Genomic DNA, 27,793 nt, shown 5'->3' with positions numbered 1-27,793 from the left:
AAGAAGGAAAAGAAAGCTAACTTCCGGCTACGGCGAGCAGCGGAATTGTTTCCATGGAAACAGTAACTGGTTCCCAGGTGGTGAGATCTCGCGGGGCTTGAGTCGGCGGAAGTGACGTTGCCGCTCTTGAGGTTCTCTATTGGATAACCGCGGCCCCACCTCCCTGAGCCTCGGCCTCTTCTCGCGCGAGCGAGCTCGGCCGCTCGGGCCGCCCAGGGGAAACATGGCGTCTGCCCTGGAGCAATTCGTGAACAGCGTCCGACAGCTCTCGGCTCAAGGTGAGGTCCTGGGGTGGCCCTCGGAGCCACGGGGATGGGCCTGCATCCCCAGCCGCCAGCGGGAGCGGCTGGGACCGCCCTGTTAGTCCCGAGCCTCGTCTCCGGGGCTGCGCTCGCCGTTACAGAGCTTAGACCCGGGCGGGATGGAGCGCGGCTGAGTTTGAGCAGCCCCGTCGCGCTCTCGGGCTCCGTGGTCCCCGCTCGCCGGCCCTGCGCTCGGCAACCCGGCCGCCTCCCTTCTCTGGGGCCGCCTGGATCCTCCTACCCCCCCGGCCCGGGCCCCTTCTACCCGGGCGCCTCGCTTGACAGTTTGGGGGCGGTAACTTCCGCTGGACGCCTTCCCGAGCGCCGGTTGGCCCTCTCGGCCTCCCTTGCCTGCGGTGATTGGTGCTCGGGCCCGTCTGTCCCCCGGAGCCGCCTCCCGGCTAGGCCGCGGGCAGGGCGAGCGAGGCCGATGGTTTCTGGGTGCCTTGGCTCAGAGGACCGCCCTGGCCAGCTCTCTGCTGCCGCTCGGCGCGCCCTCGGAAGCCTCCGCGCCTATTTCGGTCCTGCAGAAAACTGAAGGCGCGCTTGCTCGTGGGACTCCATTACTCGGGGTAGAACTGTGACCATTATTACTTTGCCCCTGATTTTCATGCTGTTTAGTTCATTCATCTCATCATCACTTGATGGCCCTGGGCTCAGGATTAAAGTCATTAGGTGCTGGCTGTGAAGGCCCCTTTCACCACCCGGTTTCTTCGTCTGTAAAATGAAAAGTCCGTACTTCTTGGAGTTGTTAGGATTGAAGGAGAGAAACTATGTAAGCCTATCCTGTGGGGTGCAGTAAATACAGTTACAAATTACCGTTAATGGCCATTAATTGTTAAGTTCTAGGAACTGTGTGACCTTGGACAAGTCACCTTTAGTCTCTTTATTTCCGTTTTTTAAGTGGAGAGGTGCTAGCTACCTCGCTGTTGCAAGGAGGCATGCTTAATGAAATACTTCTGTCTCGTTTCCCTCCCCTTCCTCTGCGTCCCCACACCCCCCACTCCGGTTCAAGCCGTTGTTTCTCAGTCTAGTTGTGTAGGACACAGCGCCCTGGCCCGTGCTGGTGTTATGGGCCTTGCGCTACACTACCCACGGCTGAGGCAGCCGGTCGCTGGTCGTCGGTCGGCCGCTCACCGCCTCACACAGCAGCTCACGCTGGCCGCTCACGGCCTCACACAGCAGCTCACGCTGGCCGCTCACGGCCTCACACAGCAGCTCACGCTGGCCGCTCACGGCCTCACGCAGCAGCTCACGCTGGCCGCTCACGGCCTCACGCAGCAGCTCACGCTGGCCGCTCACGGCCTCACGCAGCAGCTCACGCTGGCCGCTCACGGCCTCACGCAGCAGCTCACGCTGGCCGCTCACGGCCTCACGCAGCAGCTCACGCTGGCCGCTCACGGCCTCACGCAGCAGCTCACGCTGGCCGCTCACGGCCTCACGCAGCAGCTCACGCTGGCTGGCTGCCCGCCACTCTCTGGCTGCTGGCTGCTCAGGATGGTTGCCAGCACCTCCGGTCAGCCCAGCTCCAGGGAGAGCCTTTGTTCACAATCTTCGCTGTAGAGGGCACAGCTCACTGTCCCAAGTGGGAATGGAACAGGGGACCTCAGAGGTACAAGCACGGCCCTCCAACCACCGCAGCCACTGGGCCGGCCCCTCATTTTTTTTGTTACTGATAGAACTTATGTTCACAGGTAAGGCATAGACTTGCAGTCTATGAATGAAGAAACCATTCATGTATTAATTTACGACACACCTTAGTTTCTACTTTCTAGGATGTAGTGTAGTTAGAAGATTTGGGTTGGAATCCTGTCTCACTCATTTCGTGTGCAAGCCGCTTAATTTCCCTGGGCCAATTTTCTCATTTACAAAACGGAACTGGCTGTTGAGCATCAAGAAAGCTTTCACTTATCTGAAAGCTTTGTGTACATGCTCTGTGCAAGGCATTGTTTCAGGAACAGTCTGCCAGGCAGAGATAAATACACTTTTACTGCCCTCAGCTTCTGTGCCTCATGTTCACAGCATACTAAATGTTTATGAGTGTCTATTTTCTCTGCTCTTATTCAAATTTTCTAACATGGACGTTAAGTGAAGGAAATTCATTAGCCAGATCTCTGGGTTGGGCTCATTTTAGATGTGCCCTGTGACGCTTAAACTTAACTGTTGACTCTCCCTGCACCAGGCCCTGCACTAGTTAACTCTTATGATTTCCTAGTAACCCAGCTTTTATTTTAAGTCTCAACTCAGCATTGAGTATTTAATTGGGGGAAAAATAATGGACTGAAATGCTTATTTCTGGGTGTTTCAAATCATTGTAAATGTATTTAGAGTAGTGGGTTGAGGGGGGCTCAGATTATTTAACTGGAAGAAGCTGTGTATTTCATACCTACCCGTGAGATCTTTAAAAAAATGATGGTGAATTGGTATTTCCCAGTTTAACTTGTATTATTATTTTGAAAAATGATACCTAATAAAGACCATGGATTTTTTTAATTCTTTCTTTGCAATGCATATGTTAATAATGGAAAATGTCCTTTATTTTTGATAAAACTTGTCAAATATAAAGTATTATTGAAGCCCCAGACATTAAGTTATCAAAGTTCCTAGCTACAGTAACTCGGATTTTAAGCATTATATTACTCAAATGATTTTTAATGAGGAAAAATATCACCCAGCTACTAAATAGAAATACCTGGTATGGGTAGTTTAAAGTGCAAAATCCAAAAAATATGCTGAAGGGATGAGTTTAAAAGGTCGGTGCCCATGGGCTTATATGTTATACCACCACCACCACCACCACCACCACCACCACCACCACCCATTGCCCCCCACCAGAAAGACAAGTGGTGGAATTTGAGAGTATAGAGTGTGGCATGGTGTCTGGTATCAGAATAACCTATTAAAATTGGCGAGTCTACTTCACAGTACCAATTTGGGCCTAACTAGATTCTCTATACTTTAATTGTTAAAGCATAACATTGTGGAATAGGGGAAATATGAATGGATCGATTGGGAGATTCAACAGGCTGCTAAGCAAGCACTGTATTCTGAAGCTAGATAAATGAGACCGTCGCTCTACTGAGTTTGCCTTGAATTACCCTATCACACCCCAGGTGATGCAAAGAGGGCATAGAGGGGACAGATACAAGTTAGCCATGGGAAGGGGGTGACATGAGGTCCAGGGAAGGCTCGGGATGACTGTGAGCAAAGAGTATGAGTCAGGTAGTGGAGGTCGTTGGGAAGAAGAGTGAAGGAAGGGGCACTCAGCATGGAGAACACATGTAGCGGCATGAAGGTGAGAGAACATGGAATGTTGATTGATTTTCTGAGCTTGCTGTAACCAAGGAGTCGGTGTGTGACGGGAAGTAGCAGGAGATAAGGCTGGGAAGGCATAGGGACCAGTTACTGGGTTGAGGCACTTGGGCTTCTTAAAGCCATTGGAGTAATTTGATTGAATTTTGCATTTTAGAAAGATCACACAGATAGCAATGTGGAGTAAGGGTTGGAGGAAAGAGTGGAGTAGGCAAGCCTTTTAGAAGATTTATGATGTAGTTTAGACAAGAAATGATGATATGAATTAAGGCAGGGGAGAGGAGTGGTGCTGAGACACAAGTAAAATTAAATCATATTTGGTGACATTTTGGTTACAGAGAGGGAGCCGAGAGTGGTGGTGATAATAATGTGTACATTTCTGGCTTGGACCAGGAAAAGGAATGGAGAAAAAGGAAAAACTTTCAAGGCCAGAGGGAAATAGAAGGTCTAGATTTGAGGCCGTGGGCAGGGTCATTTCACTTCTCTGGCCCTTCTGGGTCCTCATGTGAAGTGAAAGATGTAAGAAATCATCTTTAGGTGTTTCTTACTCTGAGGTATGAGTCTGGTTATACTTCCCTTCGTTTGGTCAGTGCTGTAACTAAATGATGCAGTTTTATTCCTTTTTTCCAGGGCAAATGACTCAGCTTTGTGAACTGATCAACAAGAGTGGGGAACTCCTCGCAAAGAACCTCTCCCATCTGGACACGGTGCTGGGGGCGCTGGATGTCCAAGAGCACTCCTTGGGCGTCCTCGCTGTGTTGTAAGGCATCTGCTTTTATAGTTTTGTGCTCGCCGAGACGGAACGCTCTTTACTTTCTGACTGGTTTTTGGTGTAGGAAGTAAGCCACGTAAACAACCTTTTGCAAAAGTAAAGTCATTACTCATCCCAGCTAATCATTGCTTGTTATATTTTGTTCAGTTTTATCACTTTTTAACTCTTGTTTATGTTCTTACAAAATCTGAAATTTATTTCTTAAAAAATGAATGGCTATCTCCCTTGTGGGCACTATAGTTTGCATTTACCTGCATACTTTTATTCATACAACCCATCGGATCGTTCACATATTCTAACTTGGGAAGAAAATAGGGAAGAGTGATGAAATGGCCTAGTGGAATACACTGGGTGAGGTTACCAGTGCTTACAAGCAACATTGCTTTGCTTTTCCTCAAACAAGTTTAAGACCAAATTCAATAGACCTTATTTCAGTTGGGGTTCCTTGTCACTCTGTGTACCTGACAGTAGAATTATTTTTCCTCTTAATGTTTGAGTATAATAAATTGGAACGTTGTGGATGTTGTGAAAGTTGAAATAATATAAATAAACTGAGAAGACCTAAAAGCGAGGGTCTGGCTTTCCTCGTGCTCGGATTCTTGAGACAAAGATACGGGTCAAGAACAGAGTTTACAGAAGGAACTCTGTCCAAGTGAAAGGACCTATAATACAGTAGGCCCTAGCCGTATATGGCTATTTAAATGCAAATTAATTTGAAAAAGTTAAAGATGAGCTTCTCAGTTGCTCTAGCCACGTTTCAAGTACTCAGTAGCTGCATGTAGCTACTGTGTGGGACAGCGCACATAAAGAACATTTCTACTGTTGTGGGAAGTTCCACTGGATAGTGCTAGCTGGTAAAGATTTCTACTGTCTGTGTTTGCTGATTAAAAGAACCCATAGCATGCATGTTTTATATACATGTAAACTTACACGCACGTATATATTCGAGTGAGATAGAATATACATGAGAGCATGTTGAAGCTATTTTCCCATTGTATATCAGTGAAAGAAAATTTGGAAAGAACCCTGAACCTGTCTCTAGTAGCCTGGATTTGGATTATGCCCTTCCGGTGCGGCATGGGGCCCTGAGCTGCATGTTTTTATTTATAAAGTGGGAACCACAGCGCCTTACTGACCTATTGTGAAGCCCAAATGAGGTTGTTTCAGACACATTTGCTAATTAGAAAGTGTAATTACAGGTGTAAGGTGTCATTAAGTCGAATAATACTATATAGATGGAGGTACAACTTGATGTAGGAAAAATTGTAATTAGGCAATCTATTCATTTTATTTTTCTTGAGTATAGTTTCTTTTTTTCGAAGATTTTATTGGGGAAGGGGAACAGGACTTTATTGGGGAACAGTGTGTACTTACAGGTTTTTTTCCAAGTCAAGTTGTTGTCCTTTCAGTCTTAGTTGTGGAGGGTGCCGTTCAGCTTCAAGTTGTTGTCCTTTCAGTCTTAGCTGTGGAGGGCGCAGCTCAGCTCCAGGTCCAGTTGCCATTGCTAGTTGCAGGGGGCGCAGCCCACCATCCCTTGCGGGAGTCCAACCGGCAGCCTTGTGGTTGAGAGGACGTGCTCCAACCAACTGAGCCATCCGGGAGCTCAGCGGCAGCTCAGCTCAAGGTGCCGTGTTCAATCTTTAGTTGCAGGGGGCGCTGCCCACCATCCCTTGTGGGACTTGAGGAGTTGAACTGCAGCCTTGTGGTTGAGAGCCCACTGGCCCATGTGGGAATGAACCGGCAGCCTTCGGAGTTAGGAGCATGGAGCTCTAACCGCCTGAGCCACCGGGCTGCCTGAGTATAGTTTCAGCAATTCGTTTTTGAGAAAAAGAAGAGCTTGAAGTTTAGTTGTAAGCAGTGCCTGAGAGGCGGTAGCTTATAGGATTTCTTGCCACAAACCTATCTTCAGCCCCTCCGAGTGGTTCTCGTGGGCAGTTGAACCGCACCATCCAATGACGGAGGATGGGCCGTGCGAATCCTGCCTGTTCTCAGCACCCCAGTCGTTCCCGTCCTGCCAGCGGGAAGTCCTTTCTGCCACACGGACCGCAGCCGCACCTGCTGTGCTCCTGGCAGCCGCATCTTAACTTGAATAACTGCCACGGCTTCCAGCTGGTCCGTAGCTCTATTCCTTGTCCCCTTCAGCCTATTGTCTAGAGGCAGGAAGAGCAGCAACTGGTTTTTAAATGAGTAAAGGGTCCTGACCACATTGGTGCTCAAAAGAAAAATATTTTTAAAAGTCTTTGGTTAAAAGTTTATATTCGGTTCCTTATACGTACTAGGACGACATGATAATCGACCTCATTTAGTGGAGTTTTCTTTTTTGAAAGTTGTTTTTTTAAGGCATATTTTTCTTAACGTCTTTTTGTGTCTATGTTGTGTGTCTTGATGGTGCAAAGAACCAGGTCAGGAGACTCTCACAGACTCTGTTTCTTAATTTTTCACGATACTGTGACTCTTAATTCACAGAGCATTGGATGGGCTCTGTCCTCAGTTGTTTCTAGGTTTCCACCGCATGAAATAACAGGATAAATGGATTCTTTTCTCTTTATTCCAGATTTGTGAAGTTTTCTATGCCCAGTGTTCCTGACTTCGAAACATTATTCTCGCAGGTTCAGCTTTTCATCAGTACTTGTAATGGGGAGCACATTCGATATGCAACAGACACGTGTAAGCTAATACCATTTTGTTATTTTCCATGGACTGTATTTTGCCTGTCTAGTCATTTATATTTTCCATATTTTGTTATTATGTCTAGTTGCTGGGCTTTGCCATCAGCTAACAAATGCCCTCGTGGAACGAAAACAGGTAGGCAATGTTGTTCAAGCATTTATAGTTCTTTCATTTGTCTAGCTCGCACAGTGAACTCATTTGTTAAGCTTCCAGGTTAGTACTAAGCATGCCAACACTTAGATCTGTGGGTCGCCTTAAAGTACTCAAAGCATCTGGGGCAGGCACAGCTGGCCCCTCCCTCGTGGACTCGCGGAGGCAGGGTACCAGCAGTGCCTCAGGGAGGCTGCTGCTGGTGGAGCTACGTGCTGGTGCCCTCATGTCGAATCTGCTGGGGTTTTGAATTTTTAATTATGACACAATTCTAGCTTTACAAAGAGTTGCAAGAACGATCTAAACAATTCCCATGTACCCTTCGCCTAGATTCTAGAGATATTAACATTTTACCACACTTGCTTATTCTTTTCTCTTTTTTTCTGAGCCATTGGAAAATAAATTGCAGATATGATGCCCCTTATCCTAAATACTTCGAGTGTTTCCTAAAAACTAGGACATTCTCATACATAACCACGATACAGTGATCAACATCAGATGAACGCTGATATATATAATCCTTTAATGAATCTACTAACTATATTAGATTTTGCCGGTTGTTTTGCTAATTTATTTTATAAGAAAAAAAAATCCCAGTCATGGGTTGCCATGTCTCCTTGGTTTCCTTTAATCTGGAACAGTTCTTTGGTCTTTGATTTTTGTTATATTGACACAAATTATAATTAGAGTGTTTCTTTTTTATTTGAAATTGAACTCGAAGACTAGTGGTTTGAAGGAGACTGAAAACAGAAAGAACCAGTTGGTACTCTTATTTTGTAAGAATACTGAATAAATTGTCGTTTGAAAGAGATGATTAAAAAAAAAAAGAAATCTTTACTGAAAAAAACATGTGAGTTATTCAGCTATTTTAGAGTCACATCTCCTACCCAGAAACTGACTGTACCTCACTTGAAACTTAGTCTTGTTATTTATAATCAGAGCAGGAAATGATCTATTTATAACTTGTGGTATCAGTTTCAGTAGTAATTTATTATAAGGTAGAGATGTTGTTGGAAAGAATTTATAGATGACACCTAAACTGCCCTATAGGAAAATGCCAGCTTCCTTATCCAAATTAGGTTTACTAAGCATAGGCTCTCATCTGTTGTAAATGAGTTGGAAAATTTTTGTTTAGATGTAAATCTAAATAATGAACTGTTGAGAAAATACCGCTTTTGATGATCTTCATTGTAAAAAAAGCTTTATGATTTTAAAAATCGTGCTGAATTACTCTACCACAAGAAACAGCTTAAGAAAACATTTTCTGACTGAATAGGGACAATCCTGAAAGAGTGTGGAAACCTCATATTGTCATTTAAAGGAACCTATCAATCAGTGTTATTTTTTATTTGTAAGTGACAACATAAGATCCAATGTGCTGCCATCTTTGAGAACTTATCTGAAAGAGATGTCGTTTCTGACAGCCCCTGCGAGGAATTGGCGTCCTGAAGCAAGCCATAGACAAGATGCAGATGAACACAAACCAGCTGACCTCCATACACGCCGATCTCTGCCAGGTGAGCAGCCAGAGAGTGTGAATCACAGGCAGGTGGAGAGTCGGTGGTGGGCAAGGTTTCCAGGCGGGAATTCCCTCCCGTTCTCAGGAGTTTTTTTCACTTTCCCATTTCCAAATCCCGAGATATAAACTGTTTTCTGTTCTCCATGATGAATCGTTTCCACAAAGTGACAGCTGTCACTACCAACCACCTGGGTTCAAGGAGCCGATTTTCCCGATTTCCTAACCAACTTGTCTTGGGATTCAGGAACGGAAAAGTGAAAAGAATTCCCAAGAGAAATCCTAGCGGTAAATAGGAAAACTATCTAAGAGCTACATTGTAAGTAGTGTGTTCATTTCTTGTGGGTATCACTGGGTTCAAGGAGCCAATTTTCCCTATTTCCCGACCAACTTTTCTCGGGATTTGGGAACAGGAAAGCAAAAAAAATTCACGGGAACAGTCAGGAATTCCCACCTGGAAACCCTAGTTGTGGATGTGCAGCTATCTGGCGGAGACCGTGATGTGTTCTAGGAGTTGAAATATACAGGTGTACCTATTCTCTGCTTAGGGGCTGTTTAGCAGGCTGCTGCACGCCAACCGTAGAATGGTGCTCAGCTAGTGAGCTTGTGATGTGAGTAGAACAGGCAGAATATTATATTTTGCCAAGTATAATGCACTCCAGTATATAATGCGCACCCACATTTTTGGTCCAAACTTTCAGGGGAAAAAAATCTTTCGTTTTAATTTTTTTTTAAACTTTGCAAAATTTATTTTAAGTGTGTTTTTCCAGGACCCATCAGCTCCAAATCAAGCAGTTCTTCAATCTAGTTGTGGAGGGTGCAGCCCACAGTGGCCTGTGTGGGGAATCGAACCAGCAACCTTATTGTTAAGAGCACCACACTCTGACCAACTGAGCTAACTGGCCGCCCCTTTTTTTTAATTCTTTTCTTCAAATTTTTATTTGTTTAGTGTAGGGACAGAGCCAGGAGAGCAGTTTCCAGGCTCTCGGCCTCACCTGGACAGGTGCTGCTTCGGGTAGTAGATGGCCATCAGCTGTGACTAGTTGGCCGTCAGCTGTAACCAGAGCCATTGGCCACTGATATAACTGCTGTCGCTACGCTGGGGGGTTGATTGGTTGGCAGAGAAGCGGACGGTGAATTGTGGATCGTGTGGATCCTGCTTCCTGTGTCTTGCCTGGCCGTCAGCAAGACTGGGGTGCAGGAAGACCCCCTTGTTGGGGTACTGGTGGATGTTTGGATTTGTGTCTTGACCATGTGCCATCAGGAATATAGTGGTATGACTCCCCTACCTATGGCTCCGTGGGTGTTCCTTTTTGGCCTCACTATATCCTACGTTCTTATGTGGGGAGCGGGACCAGAGACCCTGCGTTACATTTACATTTAGGTACTTGTTTTTTGTATTATAAAGGAATTTTAGCATTTTTTAAAAAACATGTTACAGTACAAGAAATTTTATGTAACAAATAATCACGAAACACAAGAACAGATACAAAGTACAAGAAATTTTAGGTACTGGTAACAAATTTATGATATTTACAATATAAAACCAAGAACTCTTCATCGTTGCAAGTTCATCGTAAGTTCAACAAAACTGATTATCGTATTCCAGGGTGTTATTTTGCATACGGATATCATTATTGATTTCTAGAGTTACACTTTTAACTCATAATCATAAATAAAAGAATTAGAAACGTTTATGTAGATGCAGAATTAGTACTACCCATGTATAACACGCATTCTTATTTTTCCCTCACAAATCCCAGCAAAAAAGTGCAGTATACATGGCAAAATACAGTAATTAATGCTTTGTGATGTTAAAAAAAAATCCCAAGTCATTTTCTTTTTAAGGAATTGTGGAACCTGAAATAAACACAGACAACTTCTTACACCTTAAAATTATTCGTTTATTTTATTGTACATGGTTCAAAATCCAGCAGGCGAAAGGGAGAGGTATGTAATAAAGTCTCCCCATACCCTGCTCACTAGCTACATCTCTTCTCTCCATAGGAAACCAGTGTTAGCGGGTACTTATTTTCCTTCCAGAGATATTTTATGCATATACAAGCAAATATGTATATTTTTCTCTCTCACTTTTTTATTTTTTTTTTACAGAAGTAATCTCTACAAACTCTTATATACTTTGGTTTTTTTCTAGTTAATGTATCTCGGAGATGATTCCATATCAGTACTTCATGGCTGCAGAGTATTCCATAATGTGGGTTTAACCAGTCCCTATAGGGTATTTAAATTGTTTTCTTAATGAATAGCATGGTATGTGAATTATTTCAAACACGTTGTAGTTTCACATGAAGATGTGCTTTCTTTGTCTTTTTTATCTTTTAAAAACCTTTTGTGATTGAAATAACGTACCATATCTAAAATGCTCTAATAAGTGCAGCTTAGTGAATTTGTACCTGTCTACACCTGTGCCACCATCATCCACACACAGAATGTTGAGTTACACAATTCCTTCCACTTACCTAAAGGATTCAGCAACTGGAAAGGTATAATTAAAGGAAAAATTTCCATTTTTGTCACACTCTGCTGATTGATCGATTTCTATTCCACTAGTTCAGCAAAGAGAAAAAGGGCTCACTGGTTTGCACATCTGTAGACAGAATGGGTGCTGGGTGGGCTAAGTGATAGGTGAGCTTTAATTCATCTGTGGCATACTTTATCTCATGGCTGGTTAATCTTTTATAAGGAAATGCTATTTTATTCTGAATGCTTGAGAAATGGAGTAATATGTTGACATTTAGATCATTTTAATCAATGCGTTAAATGTAAAAATGGTAAACAAAATATCATTTTCTTAAACTTCCTGGAATTTATGAATTTGCTCATTCTGCTAAAGTTTGCCAAAGTACAATTACAATGATAATGTAAATTTTTTCACAGCTTTGTTTGCTGGCAAAGTGTTTTAAGCCTGCCCTTCCGTATCTTGACGTGGATATGATGGATATTTGTAAAGAGAATGGAGCCTACGACGCAAAGCACTTTCTATGTTACTATTATTATGGAGGGATGATCTACACCGGGCTGAAGAACTTTGAGAGGGCGCTCTACTTTTATGAGCAGGTAATCATCTCAGGGCCCCTGCGGTGCTCGGGAACCTGTACGATCAAAGAAGTGCATGGCAGGAGCGGATTGAGCCTGGGCCTCTGAGTTTCAGGTGGAGGTCCTTTCAAAGGCTGTTTCTCTAAATCATGTAAATGGTGGCAGTCTGTTCTTAAGCTGACTGGCATAGCGGTGCAGGTAAGAGCACTAACGAGTGGGGTGTAATGTGGGCTTTGCCACTTTCACCCTTGTGTGAGGTGGGCTGAGTTCTGCATATCTCTCGACCTTCGTAGCTTCCCTTGCATGTAGGTAAGAGATTGAACTGAATGATCTTTGAAGTGACCTGTTCTAAAACCATGTGTGGTGTTGTGTTAAGTTTTATTTATTTTAATAAGTAAAACATTCTCATGGTTCAAATTCAAAGGGTATTAAGTAGTACACAGTGAAAAGTCCCTCCCACCTTTGTCTGTCTCTGTGTAATGGCAACTGGTCTTGTAATGAGACATACTACACAATTTGGTAGGATATTCTGGAGGTTTACTCAGTCAGGAAAAGAGATGTACAATATTGGCTAATCCTAGTGTTTTAAGATAAATTTGTCAGACTTCCCAAGTTCTTATTTTATTTATAGCCCATATAAAGTAATAAAGGATATTCTAAGCCTTCAAGGAGCTCACGATTTAGTTGAAATGCTAACACCTAAATACACATGCACCCATCTGTGACTGAGCATTGCCTCGGTGAGTGGGGTGGACAGTGCCGAGGGGACCTAGGGAAGGGTCACCAGAAGGTGCTGGTGTCATTAAAGGATGCGTCTGGAGGGTAAAATCTTCAAGAGTGCAGCGTCAAACCTTTCAGTTTTTCAGGAAAGTATAACACACACTTCATAGCCACTGAATGCGTTGTCATTTTGCGGCCCAGCACAATAACTGATGAGTGTATTGATGGAGAAATGTCAAGGTGGCATGAGCATTAGAAAGGCAGGGAAATTGGCAGTGTACTTAGAAAAATATTTCTGTCACAAATAATTAAAATGTAAAAAGCAAAACATTTTTTTATAGGTAAAGGCCTTTTAACTGAAAAAAATACTTATTCCCTGATTTTGTCCTAATGAGAAGCATTGTCTAATGTTATGCCACTTTATGCCACTGTGTTTCAATAATATGCATGGAGGTGGGTCGCGCCACCGCCCGGGTGTCCGGATCCCTGGTTGCCCGGCGCGACCGCGCGAGCCTTGCGCTGATGGGTGGGAGGAGGAACGTTGCGTGCGCGCCTGTGGCGTGTGTCCCCGTAACGACAGAGGGTGGGTGAAATGCAAGGTGGCGTCGTAAGTGGAAGTGAGAACGTAGAGTGCGTGCGTGCCCGAGAGCTGCGTGGAAAAGGTGCGCGACAGTCGAGTGGGCCATCATTGGGAAACGTGCGTGTGCACAGTGTACATACACCTGTCCCACGTGTTGTCCAACTACGAAAGTTAAAAACTGTGTCAAATATTTTCTTCAACAGTTTAATTAACGAAGTCAACAGTGACGTGATAAAGCTGGTTCGCAGCAGTGGGAGGAACTGGGTCCTTACTGAGAAAACAGCCAGGTTGTTGGCTTGGATGCAAAGCTAGCTGGGGTCCTACATGATGGTAAAACCGAAGGTTACCTTTCCTAGAAGATAGGAAATGATTCGCATCTCAACGACTCAGATCTACAAGTTAACAACATATATCCTCATGGTGTGTGGGTTCTAAGGAATTGTAAATAAAGTCAAACTCAAATTGCCCTAGGAAAAAAAAAAAAATAAAAAATAATGTGCATGGAGTTATAGATGATATTAGTATCTTAATTTCAGAAGGTGATTCAGACTTTTTCTCTGCTTTACAAAGAAAACTTCCAAAAGGATGTACTTACTGAAAAGGATTCAGTGCTGCGTGGTATAAATAAAAAGTTACAGCATCCTTATCTTCTCGTCACACCACAGGTTGATCTAGTTAGCTTCCTAGTCAGTCTTCTATTGATGAAACTGTAGGTTGATTCTGGTATTTCAGTGTTGTGGTGAGGATCGTTTCACATGTGTCCTCATGGGCTTATATGAGTGTTTTTGTAGAATAATCTCAGAAATGCCTTTTAGGCTCAGTGGTTTGGGTTTTAATTCGGAACATTGGGTTGCTTTGGTGTGCTGGTTTTCAGTTCTTAACCTTCATAAACCCAGGTGAAAAAAAGTGAAAAGGCAGGCACAAAATGGGAAAAATATTTGCAGATCATATTTCTGATAGGGGACTCGCATCCAGAACATACAAAGACTTCTTAAAACTCAACAATAAAAGTACCGAAATTTAAAGATGGCCAATGGATTTAAATAGACATTTCTCCAAAGAAGATATACAGATGGCCAATAAGCATGTGAAAAGATGCTTAACATCATTAGTCATCAAGGAAATGCAAAACCACAATGAGTTCACACCCGCTAAGATGGCTGAAATTAAGGAGTCAGCCAATAATACATGTTGACGAGGATATGGAGAATCTGTAAGCCGCATAATTGCCAATAGGATTGTAAAATGCTGCTGTCACTTTGGAAGAGTTGGGAGTTCCTCAAAATGTCAGACCATAGTTACCATGTGACTAGTTACCATGTGAATATACCCAAGACAAGTGTTCACACAGAAACGTGTACACAGATGTTCATAGCATCATTATTCTTAGTGGCGAGGGATAGAAGAAAACCCAAATGCCCATCAACTGAGGAATGAAAAAGGAAATATTGTACATCCATACAACGGGATATTATTCAACCATAAAAAGAAATAAGATACTGATACATACCACAACATGAGTGAACCTTGAAAACGTATTCAGTTAAAGAAGCCAGTCACAAAAGACCACATATTTATGATGCCATTTATATGAAATGTCCAGAACAGGCAAATCCATAGAGTCGGAGTAGATTAAGGGTTGCCTGGGCTGTGGGAAGGAGGATGCGGAATGACTGTGAATGGGTATTGGGTTTCTTTGTGGGGGGACGAAAATGTTCTGCAAGTAGGTAGTGGTGAGAGTTGTACAACATGGCGAATACACCAAAACCACCGAACCGTATACTTTAAAGGGTCAATTTTGAAGGGTGTGAATTGTATCTCAATCAAGATGTTATAAAAAAAAAATAGGACATTTAATGTAAGGATTGGTTTTTATTTAAATGATACATGTGGTTGATTGTTCTTCCCTGCTAGGATGTGCTGTCTTCATACTAAACGTTGTTCTCTTGCTCAGGCTATCACAACCCCTGCCATGGCGGTCAGTCACATCATGTTGGAATCATATAAAAAATATATTCTAGTTTCTTTGATATTACTTGGAAAAGTACAACAGCTACCGAAATATACATCTCAAATTGTGGGTAGATTCATTAAGGTGAGTCTTTAAAATACAACTGATTTCTGAGGTGACATGTTAAGTCCCTAAGGAAATTGTAATGATACGTAGTTCTGTAATTTCATAATGATTTAGCTCTCCCGACAGTTTCAAGTTAGGAGCAGCGGTTCTGGCAGGCTCTGTAACTCCATTCCCGTTCACACACCTTCTGGTCGCCTGACTGGGACACAATGTTTCTCAGGAATCTTTTCAGACTTTTGCTATGGGGAATTACAGCTGTAGATGTTTAAGCTCCAATAAGGGCTGACATTTTTTTTTTTAATTCTTCATTACAATTTAGTGAAAATACTGAAAAAGTAATGTTGGTTTTATTGAACTCTCAATCTGCCCAAGTGTTGGCAAATCTTACTAGAGCCCTTGTATGAAAAACCACAAGTTCTGGTCACTGAACTTTTGTTTGTTTTCCCTGAGGACCCAGCTTTGGGATCACATTAAAAAATAAACTATTGAAACTTTTTTTTTTGAAATACCTGGTCAGAGTGTTTAAAAAATTGAGCAATTCAAAAGATTATGAGGTCACAATCATTTTAGTAAGTTTTACTCTGTTCGTCTTGTACAAAACTCAAAATTGCGTGATATCAATTTGAAAGTCTTCCTGATGAGAAGATTTTTCTCTCGTCTTGTTGAAGATAACCAGTGTCTTTCACCTAAGAGCCCTATTGTGGGTCTCGGAGCTCTAGGCTGTGGACTGGGAGTGGGGTGAGGGAGGGACGGTGGGTGAGAGAGACCCCATGAAGAGTGATGGCAGGACAGGTTCAAGGTAAATGTTCTCGGGTCATTTTGGAGCTCTCCCGGGGGTCCTTCAGGTGGCCCTTGAGCTGGCCTATTGTAGAAGGAATGCTTTTATAAAGCGGCATCATTCAGAAGCAGTAGTAGTTTATAGTAGTTTATAGTAGTTTATGGTGATACCATAAATGGTGAAAAGAACACAGTTCAGGTGTGAAACCAGTTTATACCTGTGTTCCCCATGACCACTCCACAGTCTTTTGGACTTCTGCCCCAATTTCTTAGTATCTCAGTTAAAGGGTAGTGTGTATAAAATAACATGCCTGACGCGCCTCAGGTTCTTAGTAGGCCCTCAGCTACCGTTAGCCCTGTCTTCCTTCTTCTCGAAAGTAGCAGATTGCGCCATTGCTTTTGGGAAGGTAGATATGTGTGTGAAAGTGCAAGAGAGTTGAGAGTGATGGGAATTCTTTCTTCCCAATGTAATTTATCAAAACAAACAAACAAAACAACCCTGAGCCGTTGACAGAGGAAAAAACGACGTGCTGCTGTTACTAACCACCGTGCTCCTCTACCTGCCATGCACTTACTTGCTGTATACTACAGAGTTTTCCAACTCTAAATTACCCCACAGTGAATGTCTGTCCTTGGTCTTAAAAATTAGGCATTTGATGGGTAAGTTAGAATTTGTTAGGTAACAATAAAGGATGTTGAGTGTATTTGCTCAAAATACAGTGTCATGTTTTCTTTCGCTTCCTGTACAGATTTTATTCCTCTAATGTTTGAATCTTATTTTTCCCCCACCCTCAAACCTTTAGCCTCTTAGCAATGCATACCACGAGTTAGCACAAGTTTATTCAACCAACAATCCCTCAGAACTCCGCAACCTGGTGAATAAGCACAGCGAAACTTTCACTCGTGACAACAACATGGGGCTGGTAAAACAGTGCTTGTCATCTCTCTATAAGAAGAACATCCAGAGGCTAACCAAGGTGAGACAAGTGCTGCCCTCGATGCATTGCCGGGCTCCCTGGGGCCTCCCCCTCCTTTCTTGTCAGTGTTGAGGAAGCAGGTATGGGGATTTAGTCTGGTAGGATTTCTATAATAAGAGAACTGTCGCAACCAATTTCTTAGCAAGAGTTTAATTTATGCTCCTTTGGTCTATTCAGGGCTAGAGCAGGGTGTTCGAGAAGAGGGACAGGTGAAGAGGAAGGCAGGTAGGAGATACAGCTACTTTGGGAGGCAGAGGAAAGTGGCCTGAGAGAGTGAACAGTTTCCTGGGCGGATGAGGTGACGCGGACCGTGCAGATGTCACGCCCTTGTGCCCGCCTCGGGACCTCTGTTGGAACATAGTATTGCTCTGACATTAATTACCGTTTAGGCCAGAGCTGCATAAGCTATGTGCATTCGAACCGTAGAAAGTCAGCCAGTTATATACCTTATATTTTCAAAGTGCAAATAACCTTATGTTTTTTGATTATAGAAAAGTGTAAAAGAAAAATGAAATCCCCTGTCTGCTGGTAAGGCATACACTGCCAGGAGCAGGAAACTAAGAGCAGCTTAAACAAATCGAGGATTGCTTTTTTCTCGTGAGGGTAGCGTGGTTACAGGCAGCCGTTCACAGCTGGTGAGAACATGGTGAGGCTTGCCCCTGTGGTGCCCTCTGCCCTACATCAGCAGTGGGACGATGGGGAAAGAAGCAGAGGAGAGAGAATAGGGTGTGCCTGTTGCTAAGTGACCTAGCAACGGGAGGGCCGGTGGGCTCTGCAAAGGAGGATGGGAAAGGATGATGGATTTGATGATCTGGGGGCCTGGAGCTTCTCTAGAGGAGAGGAGGTGAGTAGGGGCCAGCCGTGGAGGCCAGAGGACACGCAAGGAGAAGGGGGAGGACGGTGAGGGGCGGTCATTGAACAAGAAAAGGAAACTCCTAAATACCCCAGAGAGTAACTCTAGCTCCCTGGCTAACCTAAGGAAAGCAGCCAGGAATTTGTAAAAAGTTAATTTGTAAGAGAAAAATGAAGAACGTGGAAGAGAAAACAACTCAAGAAAGGTGAAAAATAAATGTAACCTGTCAGCCAGAGAAAAACCACCTTGACCCAGGGGCCAAAAAGACAAGGCTGTAAGGGACTCAAGGTAATAAGCAGCCTAATTGTCCCCACAAAAGTGTTTATTTGGTCCAGGTGCCACCAGAACCACTCTAAGTAAATTCCTGTCTCACCATGAAGAAGTAACCTTTGAAAAAGTACCACATTTGTGACTCGTACTTGAGGTTTAGATATAAGAGCCAAAGTATCACCAGGGTTAAAAGATGACGTGTTTCAGAAAAATGTTAGGTCGTAAAATGGCAAGTAAAAGTTCAATGAAGAATTAGAACTTAATCTACTAAGTAGGCATCACTGCGAAAATCATCAGGTAACTATCTGTGAGGTAGCTACCCACACTCCGTCACAGGAGTAAGTTAATAGTTTATACTTTGGAAGGCTGTAGAGGAAAGTATAGTTTTCTGATTTGGATCGGATAAATCCAAAATTTGAGTTTGACCAAACGAACAGGAAAGACCTCCAGTTGCTACCCTGCCCCACTGCAGTGGCTGGGTCTTGCCTGTGCTCCCTCGTGGTTGATTGGGGTCCATTGCACCGCTGAGCACTGCCCAGGGGAGGGACAGCATGTCTGCTGGTGCGCAGGGAAAGCGTCATTAAATCATTAAAGGGTGCGTCTAGTCAGAAGGTTACATCTTTGGTAGTGGCTGTTACACTTTTTGGCATCACATTCTATTGTCAGAATAATAAAAAGGGGGGAAAAAATCAAAAGATTTCCCAGCTACAATAGTATCTTTCCTATTCAAAAGTCAGAAAATGAAAAGCTTTTCAAGAAGTCTCAACAGGGAGACTGTGTGTCATTGTCGGTGACAGGAACTGTGTCCTGTAATATTGCTAGAAGGCAAGTAGGGACGGGTTATCTGTCACAGGGAGGTCACATCTACTCCTTGGTAACACTTTGGTGCACGTTTTTCAGATTCTCTCTATGTATACGTGGACACTCGCAGGTGAATGTGGCTGGGGTCGTACGCCATGTGCTATTCTGTGCTCTGTTGTTCTGTTCAATATGTCTGAACCCTCGTTCCCGGCAACGTGAGCCTGTGTCAGTTCCCCACCATAGAAGTCTTGTACAGATGGTTCATAACTGACCCAACCAGTCCTTTACTCACAGACTTTCAGGTCGAAGTTTCTGTGTATTTTGAAATAGAAAAAAATGATAGTTCTGTGTACTTAGAAATATTCACTTTTGAGTTCTCCTGTTTTGTTAAACTACTTATGTACTTAAAATTAACAATAATTTCATTTTCCTGGGTGCTACTCTCTGAACTAAAGTATATGTAGGTTTTTTTGGTCATTGGTTTATCAAGAATTTTCAAAATCAGAGTTTTAATGTGCTCTGCTCTGAAAATGCCGTTGTTAGAAATATTGCCAGCTTTCCTCAGAAAAAAGAAAAAGCTCTTTTAATTTGTTCCTGGAAGATGCATGTTGACCAGGTCCCAAGCAGAGCAGTGGTAAACACTGATTTCCTTCTAACTGTCCATTTGTTTATACGTTTGCTTTGACTTTTGAAGGTGAATGTGATATTTTCTTTTGTATTTAACCGGTAATACGTTTACAATACAAAATTCAAGGGATACAAAAATCTCCCTCCATTTCGTATACCCCCGCCACCCTTTTTCTTCACCCAGAGGCAACCCAGTGTTACCAGTTTCTTGGGTGTCCTTCTAGAAATTGTCTATGCACGTATAAGCATGCGCACACACGTGTGTGTGCTCACACTCACACATACGTATACACTCTTCCCTTTTCTTTTACACATGTATTAGTGTGCCATATACACTGTCTGCAGCCTCCTCTTTTATAGTTAATGATGTACATATTTTGGGTTCTTTTTCTGTTCATAAAAGGTCCTCATGTAAAAATTTTTTTACAACTGCAAAGTAGTCTGTTTATATAATTGTCCACTGTTGATGGGCATTTAGGTGGTTCCAGTCTTTTGCTATCGTAAATAGTGCTACTGTTAATAACCTTGCACATGTCATTTCAGACATATAGGAACGTATATGTAGGATGGATTTCTAGCAGTCGTTACTCCTAGATGATGTCTAGAAATGTATCCTACGTATGTACCCATTGATGACTAAAACTGCTGTGTTCATCAATTTTGAATCATCTTCACAACAAAAACCAGTTTTGTACAGTAATGGAAACCAAATTTTCAATGATTTAGTACCACTCTGCACACATTTAATAAAATTTCTCAGTTGTTTCTACCTGTGATTGACTCTACTTTTGAATTTCAGACCTTTTTAACACTATCGTTACAAGATATGGCAAGTCGTGTGCAGTTATCTGGACCTCAGGAGGCAGAAAAATATGTCTTACACATGGTAAGTGTGTCTTCATTTTTAAGAAGTTTATTAGTGAGTTTTTGTCCTTGTAAAAGTAATCGGTGTTCATTATGGAAAACATGAAAAAGGAGGAAGCGGGGGATATTCAGTCACCCCCTGTGGACATTTTGGTTATTACGGTCTATAGGGTTTTCAGGTCATGTATACTCATATGATTTACACGATGTGTCCTGTTTGTGCTCCTTATTTACATTTCCATGGTCAGAGTTTTTATAAACATCATTTAAAACACTTGTGAAATATTTTGGATACATAAAGAGGCATAAGGCAGCTCTTAACGTGCTGGTCGATGGTAAGGTCACGAACTTGTACCCGTCTGTAGCTCGGGGCACTGCTGCTGTCACCAACAGAGTCCTGTTCAGGTCGGCAGTGTGCTTAGTGACGTCATTGATCGCAGCCAGTGTGGATGTGAAGGGTGCTAGAGCACGCACCCATGTGCTCAGCACTCAGCTTCAGAAATCAGGTGTTGCCAGTGTACCTGACACCCCAATGCAGCACTTGCCACTTCCCATATTTGGATAAACATTGTTTAGTTGGCTACACGGTAACCCACCAAGCTGATACACCGTCATCTGCCTACCTGCTATGCTATACCTGGATACATGGCTCTGATCTGACCCACTAGGTCAGGCAACTCTTATGTGTAGAAAGTAAGCATTCTACGGTTTTCTGCTAGTGATCTCTACTGTGATTTCAGAAGCACTGCCATGTTAGGACTAGGAGTACGAAAATATTTTCCATTGTGATATGGAGTATTTTATTTCCGTAGTTCAATTTACAAATGTTTTGAGGTTTTTTCCCTTCACCCTAACCCTCAAAACACACACAGAGATCCCACAGAAACCCTGTGTCGATTTAACCAAGGTTGTCGATTTAACCTGTTACGAAGACTACCTGGCTGAGCCGACGGGTTACAGGGAGTGAACAAGCTACCGAATCTCCCTGCGACTCACTGTAAGTGGTGGGTGAGAAGAAATACAGGAATGGTTATGGTACCAGCCAAGACACACGAGCTGGCAAATGCTTTGAGGGGTCAAAGGAGACAGCACTGGTGACCAATCTAGTCAAACCCTGACAGGCCGTGGATCAACGGGGTGTTTTGTCTGCCAAGGGACATTTGGCAATGTCTGAAGACATTTCTGGTTGTCACAGCTAGGGGTGCTGCTTGCCTCTATGGGTAGAGGCCAGGGATGCTTTCAAACATCTTACAATGCAGAGGAGAGCCCACACAACAGTTATCTGGCCCAAGACGTCAGTACTGCCAAGCTTGAAAAATCCTGCCCTATAGTAAGAGCCATTAGGGCCTGATTTTTTAAAAAGATTTTTTAGAGCAGTAATATTGAGGGGAAGGTACTGAGATTTCCTGGGCACTCCCTGCCCCCTCACAGGCACAGACTCCCCCATTATCAGCATCCCCCAGCAGAGTGGGGCACTTGTTACAGTTGATGAACCTACCTCGAAACATCATCACCCAGAATCCATAGTTTAGGGGAGTTTACTCTTGGGGTTGTGAATTCTGTGGGTTTGGACAATGTATAATGACACGTATCCATCATTATGGTCTCATACAGAGTATTTTCACTGCCCTGAAAATCCTCTGTGATCTGTCTGTTCATCCCTCCCCCGGCAACCACTGATCTTTTTACTGTCTCCATAGTTTTGCCTTTTCCCGAATGTCATATAGTTGGAATCATACAGTATGCAGCCTTTTTACATTGGCTTATTTTACTTATAATATGCATTTAAGATTCCTTAGTGTCTTTTCATGGCTTCACAGCTCATTTCCTTTTAGCACTGACTAATATTCCATTGCCTTGGGATTTACGAGCACGGTTTATCCATTCACCTGCGGAAGGACATTTTGGTTGCTTCCAAATTTTGGCCTTTACAAATAAAGCTGCTATACCCATCCTTGTGCGGGTTTTTGTGTAAACATAAGTTTCCAGCTCCCTTGGACAAATACCAGGGATCATATGGTAAGAATATGTTTAGTTTTGTAAGAAACCACCAAACTGCCCTTCAAAGTTGCTGCACCAATCTGCATCCCCACCAGCAGTGAATGCGAGTTCCTGTTGCTCCACGTCCTCACCAGCGTTTGATGATGTCAGTGTTCCGGAATTTGGCCATTCGAATAGGTGTGTAGTGTTACCTCGTTTTAATTTACATTTCCTTGATGACATATGGTGTCAACATCTTTTCATGTGCCTATTTGCCACCTGTATGTCTTTGGTGAGGTATCTGTTCAGGTCTTTGGCCCGGTTTTTAATGTTTGTCTTATTGTTGAGTTTTAACAGTTCTTTGTACATTTTGGATACTAGCCCTTTATCAGATGTGTCTTGCAAATATTTTCTCTCAGTCTGTGGCTTCTCATTCTCTTGACATTGTTTTTTGCAGAACAGAAGTTGTTAATTTTAATGAAATCCAGCTTATTTTTCTCATGGATCATGACTTTCATGATGTATCTAAAAAGTCATTGCCATACTCAAGGTCATCTAGGTTTTCTCCTATGTTATCTTTTAGGAGTTTTATAGTTTTGCATTTTATATTTAGGTCTGTGATCCATCTGAGGGAATTTTTGTGAAGGGTGTAAGTAAGGTCTGTGTCTAGATTCATTTTTTGCATGTGGACGTACAGTTGTTCCTGGACTATTTGTTGAAAAAACTATCTTTGCTTCATTGTATTGCCTTGCTCCTTTGTCAAAGATCCATTGACTATATTTATGTGGGGCTGTTTCTAGGCTCCCAATTGTATTCCATTCTTCTGTTTGCCTATTTTTTGTTTGTTTGTTGTTTTTCTATTTTTTAGGCCACTACCACACAGTCTTGATTACTGTAGCTTTATAATATGTCCTAAAGTCAGGTGGTGTCAGTGTTCCAACTCTATTCTTCTCCTTTAATATCATGTTGGCTTTTCTGTGTCTTTTGTCTCTCCACATAAACTTTAGAATTAGTTTGTCAATATCCATAAAATAACTTGCTGGGATTTTGACGGAGATTGTGTTGAATCTATAGATCAAGTTGGGAGGAACTGACATCTTCCTATCCATGAACCTGAAATTCTCTCCATTTATTTAGCTCTGTTTTGACTTTTGTAGTTTTCCTCAGCTAGATCTTGTACATATTTTGTTGGATTTATTCCTAAGTATTTCTTTGGGGGAATGCTAATATAAATGGTATTGTCTTTCATTTCATATTCCACTTGTTCATTGCTGGTCTATAGGAACACAATTGACTTTTATATGTTAACCTTGTATCCTGCACCCCTCGCGTGAATTGCTTCCTAGTTCAAGGAGTTTTTTGTTGTTGATACTTTCATATTTTCTTCATAGATGATCATGTCATCTGTGAACAAAGACAGTTTTATGTCTTCTTTCACAATCTATATACATTTGATTTCCTTATCTTATTGTATTAGCTAGAACTTCCAGTACGAAGCTGAAAAGGAGTGGTCTGATGGGACATTCTTGCCTAGTTCCTGATTTTTGTGGGGAAGCTTTGAGTTTCTCACCATTAAGCATGATGTTAGCTGTAGGTTTTTTGTTGATGTTCTTTTTATTGTGAATAGATAGTGGATTTTATGAAGTGCTTTTTCTGCATCTGTTGATATGATCATGATCTTTTTTAGCCTGCTGGTACGATGAATTACATTAGTTGATTCTTGAACGTCCTATCAGCCTTGCACACCTGGGATAAATCCCACTAGGTTTTGGTGTAAAATTCTTCATATATAGTTGGATTTGTTTATATTTTGTTGAGGACTTTTTACATGTATGTTAGTGAGAGATATTGGTATAGTTTTCTTATAATATTTTTGTCAGGCTCTGGTATTAGGTTAATGCTGGCTTTCTAGAATGAGTTGGGAAGTGTTCCCTCTGCTGCTATCCTCTGAAAGTGAGTGTAGAGATTGGCATAATTCTTCCTTACTTGTTTGGTAGAATTTACCAGTGAACCTTCCTGGTTCTGGGGCTCTTTGTTTTGGAAGGTTATTAACTATTGATTCAATTTCTTTAATAGATGTAGGCCTATTCAGATGGTATGTTAGGTATTTTTTAAAATGAACATTTCATTGATGTATAACCTATGTACAGAAAACTACACTTAAGTGTATGACTAAATACCTTTTCACAAAGCGAAAACACCTATGCAACTGACACCGTATCATGAATCAGGATGTTACCAGCACCCCAGAAACATCTGTCCTGCCTGCTTCCAGCCCTACGCCTGGCTGGAAAGGTCACTGTCCTGACTTCTCACATCCTATTTTAGTTGTGTTTGTCTTTGAGCTTTATATAAAATATAAAAGGAAACATAGGTATATATATTTTGGGTTCTGGCTTTTTTGCTCAACATCAAGGGATTCATACACAGTGTTTGTTGTGTGAAGTTTTAGTTCATTCATTTTCAGGGCTGCAGTGTTTCGCTGTATGAGTAAACCTTTCCATTCTAATTAGATGGACATTGGGTTGTTTCCAGTTCTTGTTACCGAAAGTGCTGCTGTGGTGAACCTAAGTTTGCATTTCATTTGGACATATTCCAGCCACTGTTTCAAGAGGAAGCTGCCTGTGACCACATGGTCGGAGAGCTTTGCATTTTATTGAATACGTGTTGGGCTGGTTGCTGTATCATTAAACAGCATCTGTCCCGTCAGGGCCAGGAAGGAGTGGCCAGTCCCTCTGTAACAGATGGACTCATTGTTGTCACCGTGGGGAGCAATTTGTTAGGAATCATGATACCTGTTTGGAACTTTTATTGCTTCTCACGTTTAACTGCATGGACAGGACTGGGCTGGGAGCATCAGTCAAATAAACCCCCATCACTGATGAAAATAAAGAGCATAGACCTGACCTTGAGACTATTTTGGACTCAGCACTGGCAGGAAAGTTTTCTTGAAGGACAAGAAGATAATTTCTAATGGGGTGAAATAAAATTGTGTTAGCATTTCAGTTTTTAAAATGCAAGGGCAATGTAAATTATATATGATGAAATGAATGTAAAGATGCAAAGACAGTTTGAAAGCATTATGCTAAGAGAAGCAAGAATACACGAGACACATATTGTATGATTTCATTTATAGAAATGTCCAGAACAGGCAAATCCATAGAGCAAAGAGTAGATTGGTGATTGCCAGAGGCTGAGGATAGGCGAATAGGGAGTCACTGTGTAACAGAGGACAGGATCATCCCCTTTTGAACTAGATAGAAGTGGTAGCTACACATTGCAAATTAAATGCCACTGAATTGTTCAGTTTAAAATGGTTAATTTACACTATGTGAATTTTGCTCACATATACAATCAAATCCAAATAAAAATGGAAGGGCAGGGATTTTTGTGAGTGTGTGTGTGTGTCAGTTTCGCACCCTGTAGTATCTATAATGGTTTCTAGCACATAGTAGGTGTTCAATAAATACTTGTTGAATAAACAGCTGGTGCTTAAAAATACACACACAAATTTATTCTTTTCTGTGCTTTCCCCTGATTACATTGAATCACTGTGTATTCATATAATGTTTACTGATTTCTTTTTTTATAGATAGAAGATGGTGAAATTTTTGCAAGTATTAATCAGAAGGATGGTATGGTCAGTTTCCATGATAACCCTGAAAAATATAATAACCCAGCCATGCTTCATAACATCGATCAGGAGGTAAATGTGGATGCCAGGTTTTGATTTTTTTGATTGCTATTTTAAGATGTTGCATTTTTAATACTGCCTTTGTGCTACAGGATTATTTCAGTTTTAAATACAGGTAGTTCTCAGCTAGTTTCTAGGAATATCTTGGTTCCTAGAAAGTTAATTTTAAAATGGGCTGCTTAAAACCCTTCCAGATTATTGGTTATAAGTAAAAGGTGGGTTAGCGTTCCCATGTAGCTCACCAAAGCCTCCTTTAACTCCTAAAACACCTGAAAGGTCTTACAATGAGTATAATTTTACCCACACCCACCTGCCACCTATAATGTAGAGCCTGGTTTCTGTGGTAAAATGTATTTAGAGATCCAGGTCGGGAGCTCAGAAGACATCTGTGTGTCAGGAGTGGGGGGAGTGGGGTAGCTGGGCGAGGAAAGCCACCCGCAGTTCCCTGTTGCCTGCAGCCATGGGCCGTGGAGCAGTCCCCGCTGCGTCTTCTGAGGTCATGTCGCTCGGACTGCGCTCTGGGTTCTGAACATGAGCCGGGACTGGGCGGCCTGTGTTTCTCACCTCTGGTTAGGGAAATGGCTTGAACCAAACGTTAAATCTTAAAAACCTGATGTTTTTAAGTATACTTACTTGCACAATCCCTTTTTTGCAATTCAAAATTGGAGTAAAACCCTGAAATCTAGAAGTGCATAGTAGCATAGTATACTTACTGGCACAATCCCTTTTTTGCAATTCAAAATCGGAGTAAAACCCTGAAATCTAGAAGTGTTTTGGTAACTCATTTGATGACGAATGTCACCTGAATGATTTATAGTCTTTATCCCACTTAGTGTGGATATTTTTAGGTTTCACTGCAAAAGATGTCAGTGTGTTTGATACTGGGTTGCTGCCCTAGATCCCACTGGGATGTTAGTTAATATACACTACTTGCGCTGTGTTAACTTTCTGAATTCAAAAAAGTCTGACTCCAAAACCTGTCTCGCCCCCAGGGCTTTCAGGTCAGGGACTTGTGAAGCTGCAGCACCCGTAGTCATTGTCTGGGTTCGAGATGATGGACTTGAGTACAGCTGCTTACTGACCACCTTAAACTTGTCTCACACAGATGCTGAAGTGCATAGAGCTGGATGAGCGGCTGAAGGCCATGGACCAGGAGATCACGGTGAACCCCCAGTTCGTGCAAAAGGTGATTAGGGTTCCCTCAGTAACCAGAAGTGGGCTGGATGGAGAGGAAAGGGCGTTCCACATGAGGAACGTGAACTTGATTTCAGGTGAAATCTCAACAGAGAGACTGTTGAGAGCATTTTCAAACTACGGCCTGGAAGTGTGCGTAGGGCGGACCTGGAATCGCCTGCTCTTCATTGTACACAGAGATTATTGTACACAAAAGCTGTAGGGGTCCGTCCTCTGGGGTGTGCTTGGGGCTGGTGGAAACTCTTGACAAGGGCAAACGTTAACTGCATACACTGCCTCACTCTCTTACAGAGCATGGGGTCACAAGAAGATGATTCCGGAAACAAACCATCCAGTTACTCTTGAAACAAATGGCCATCCTGAGTGAAATGAGAGAAGCTATCACCTTGGCCAGTAGCAAGTGTTAGGAGGGCAGCAGGGAGGACCAAGCCTGTTTCACCTGGACGTCAAGAAATTACATTTTGTTTTGACTTCTTCAGTCCTTTGTGCTTTCAGAAACCATTCTCTGCAAAGGAGAAAAAAAAATCTAAAATCTGTTGTGGATTTATTTATCCTTGGATTAGTGTTGTTATTGCATTAAATTTGCCTTTTTGTTTTAAA

General features: G+C 42.4%; 1 protein-coding gene across 8 annotated transcripts; it reads left to right on the top strand.

Annotated features, from left to right (window-relative positions):
* The first annotated feature begins 171 nt into the window (after positions 1–171).
* Positions 172–27,793, top strand: COPS3 (COP9 signalosome subunit 3). Of its 8 annotated transcripts, none has more exons than XM_081028305.1 (12): positions 172–278; positions 4,245–4,374; positions 6,941–7,053; positions 7,142–7,191; positions 8,631–8,723; positions 11,621–11,800; positions 15,034–15,174; positions 16,737–16,910; positions 20,261–20,347; positions 25,898–26,011; positions 27,105–27,185; positions 27,485–27,793. In XM_081028305.1, exons 1-12 carry the CDS (start codon positions 224–226, stop codon positions 27,536–27,538), a joined length of 1,272 nt encoding a protein of 423 aa, XP_080884431.1. In that variant the 5' UTR covers positions 172–223; the 3' UTR covers positions 27,539–27,793. The 8 variants fall into 8 exon arrangements, with proteins under 8 accessions (XP_080884431.1, XP_080884432.1, XP_080884438.1 ...); XM_081028306.1 differs by having other exon boundaries at positions 173–278; positions 4,245–4,453; XM_081028312.1 differs by having other exon boundaries at positions 184–278; positions 4,245–4,453; positions 6,996–7,053.

This window comes from Rhinolophus hipposideros (assembly GCF_964194185.1).
Source record: "Rhinolophus hipposideros genome assembly, chromosome: 20".
NCBI classification, from domain to species: Eukaryota; Metazoa; Chordata; class Mammalia; order Chiroptera; family Rhinolophidae; genus Rhinolophus; species Rhinolophus hipposideros.
This window is presented reverse-complemented; position numbering and strand designations above follow the sequence as displayed.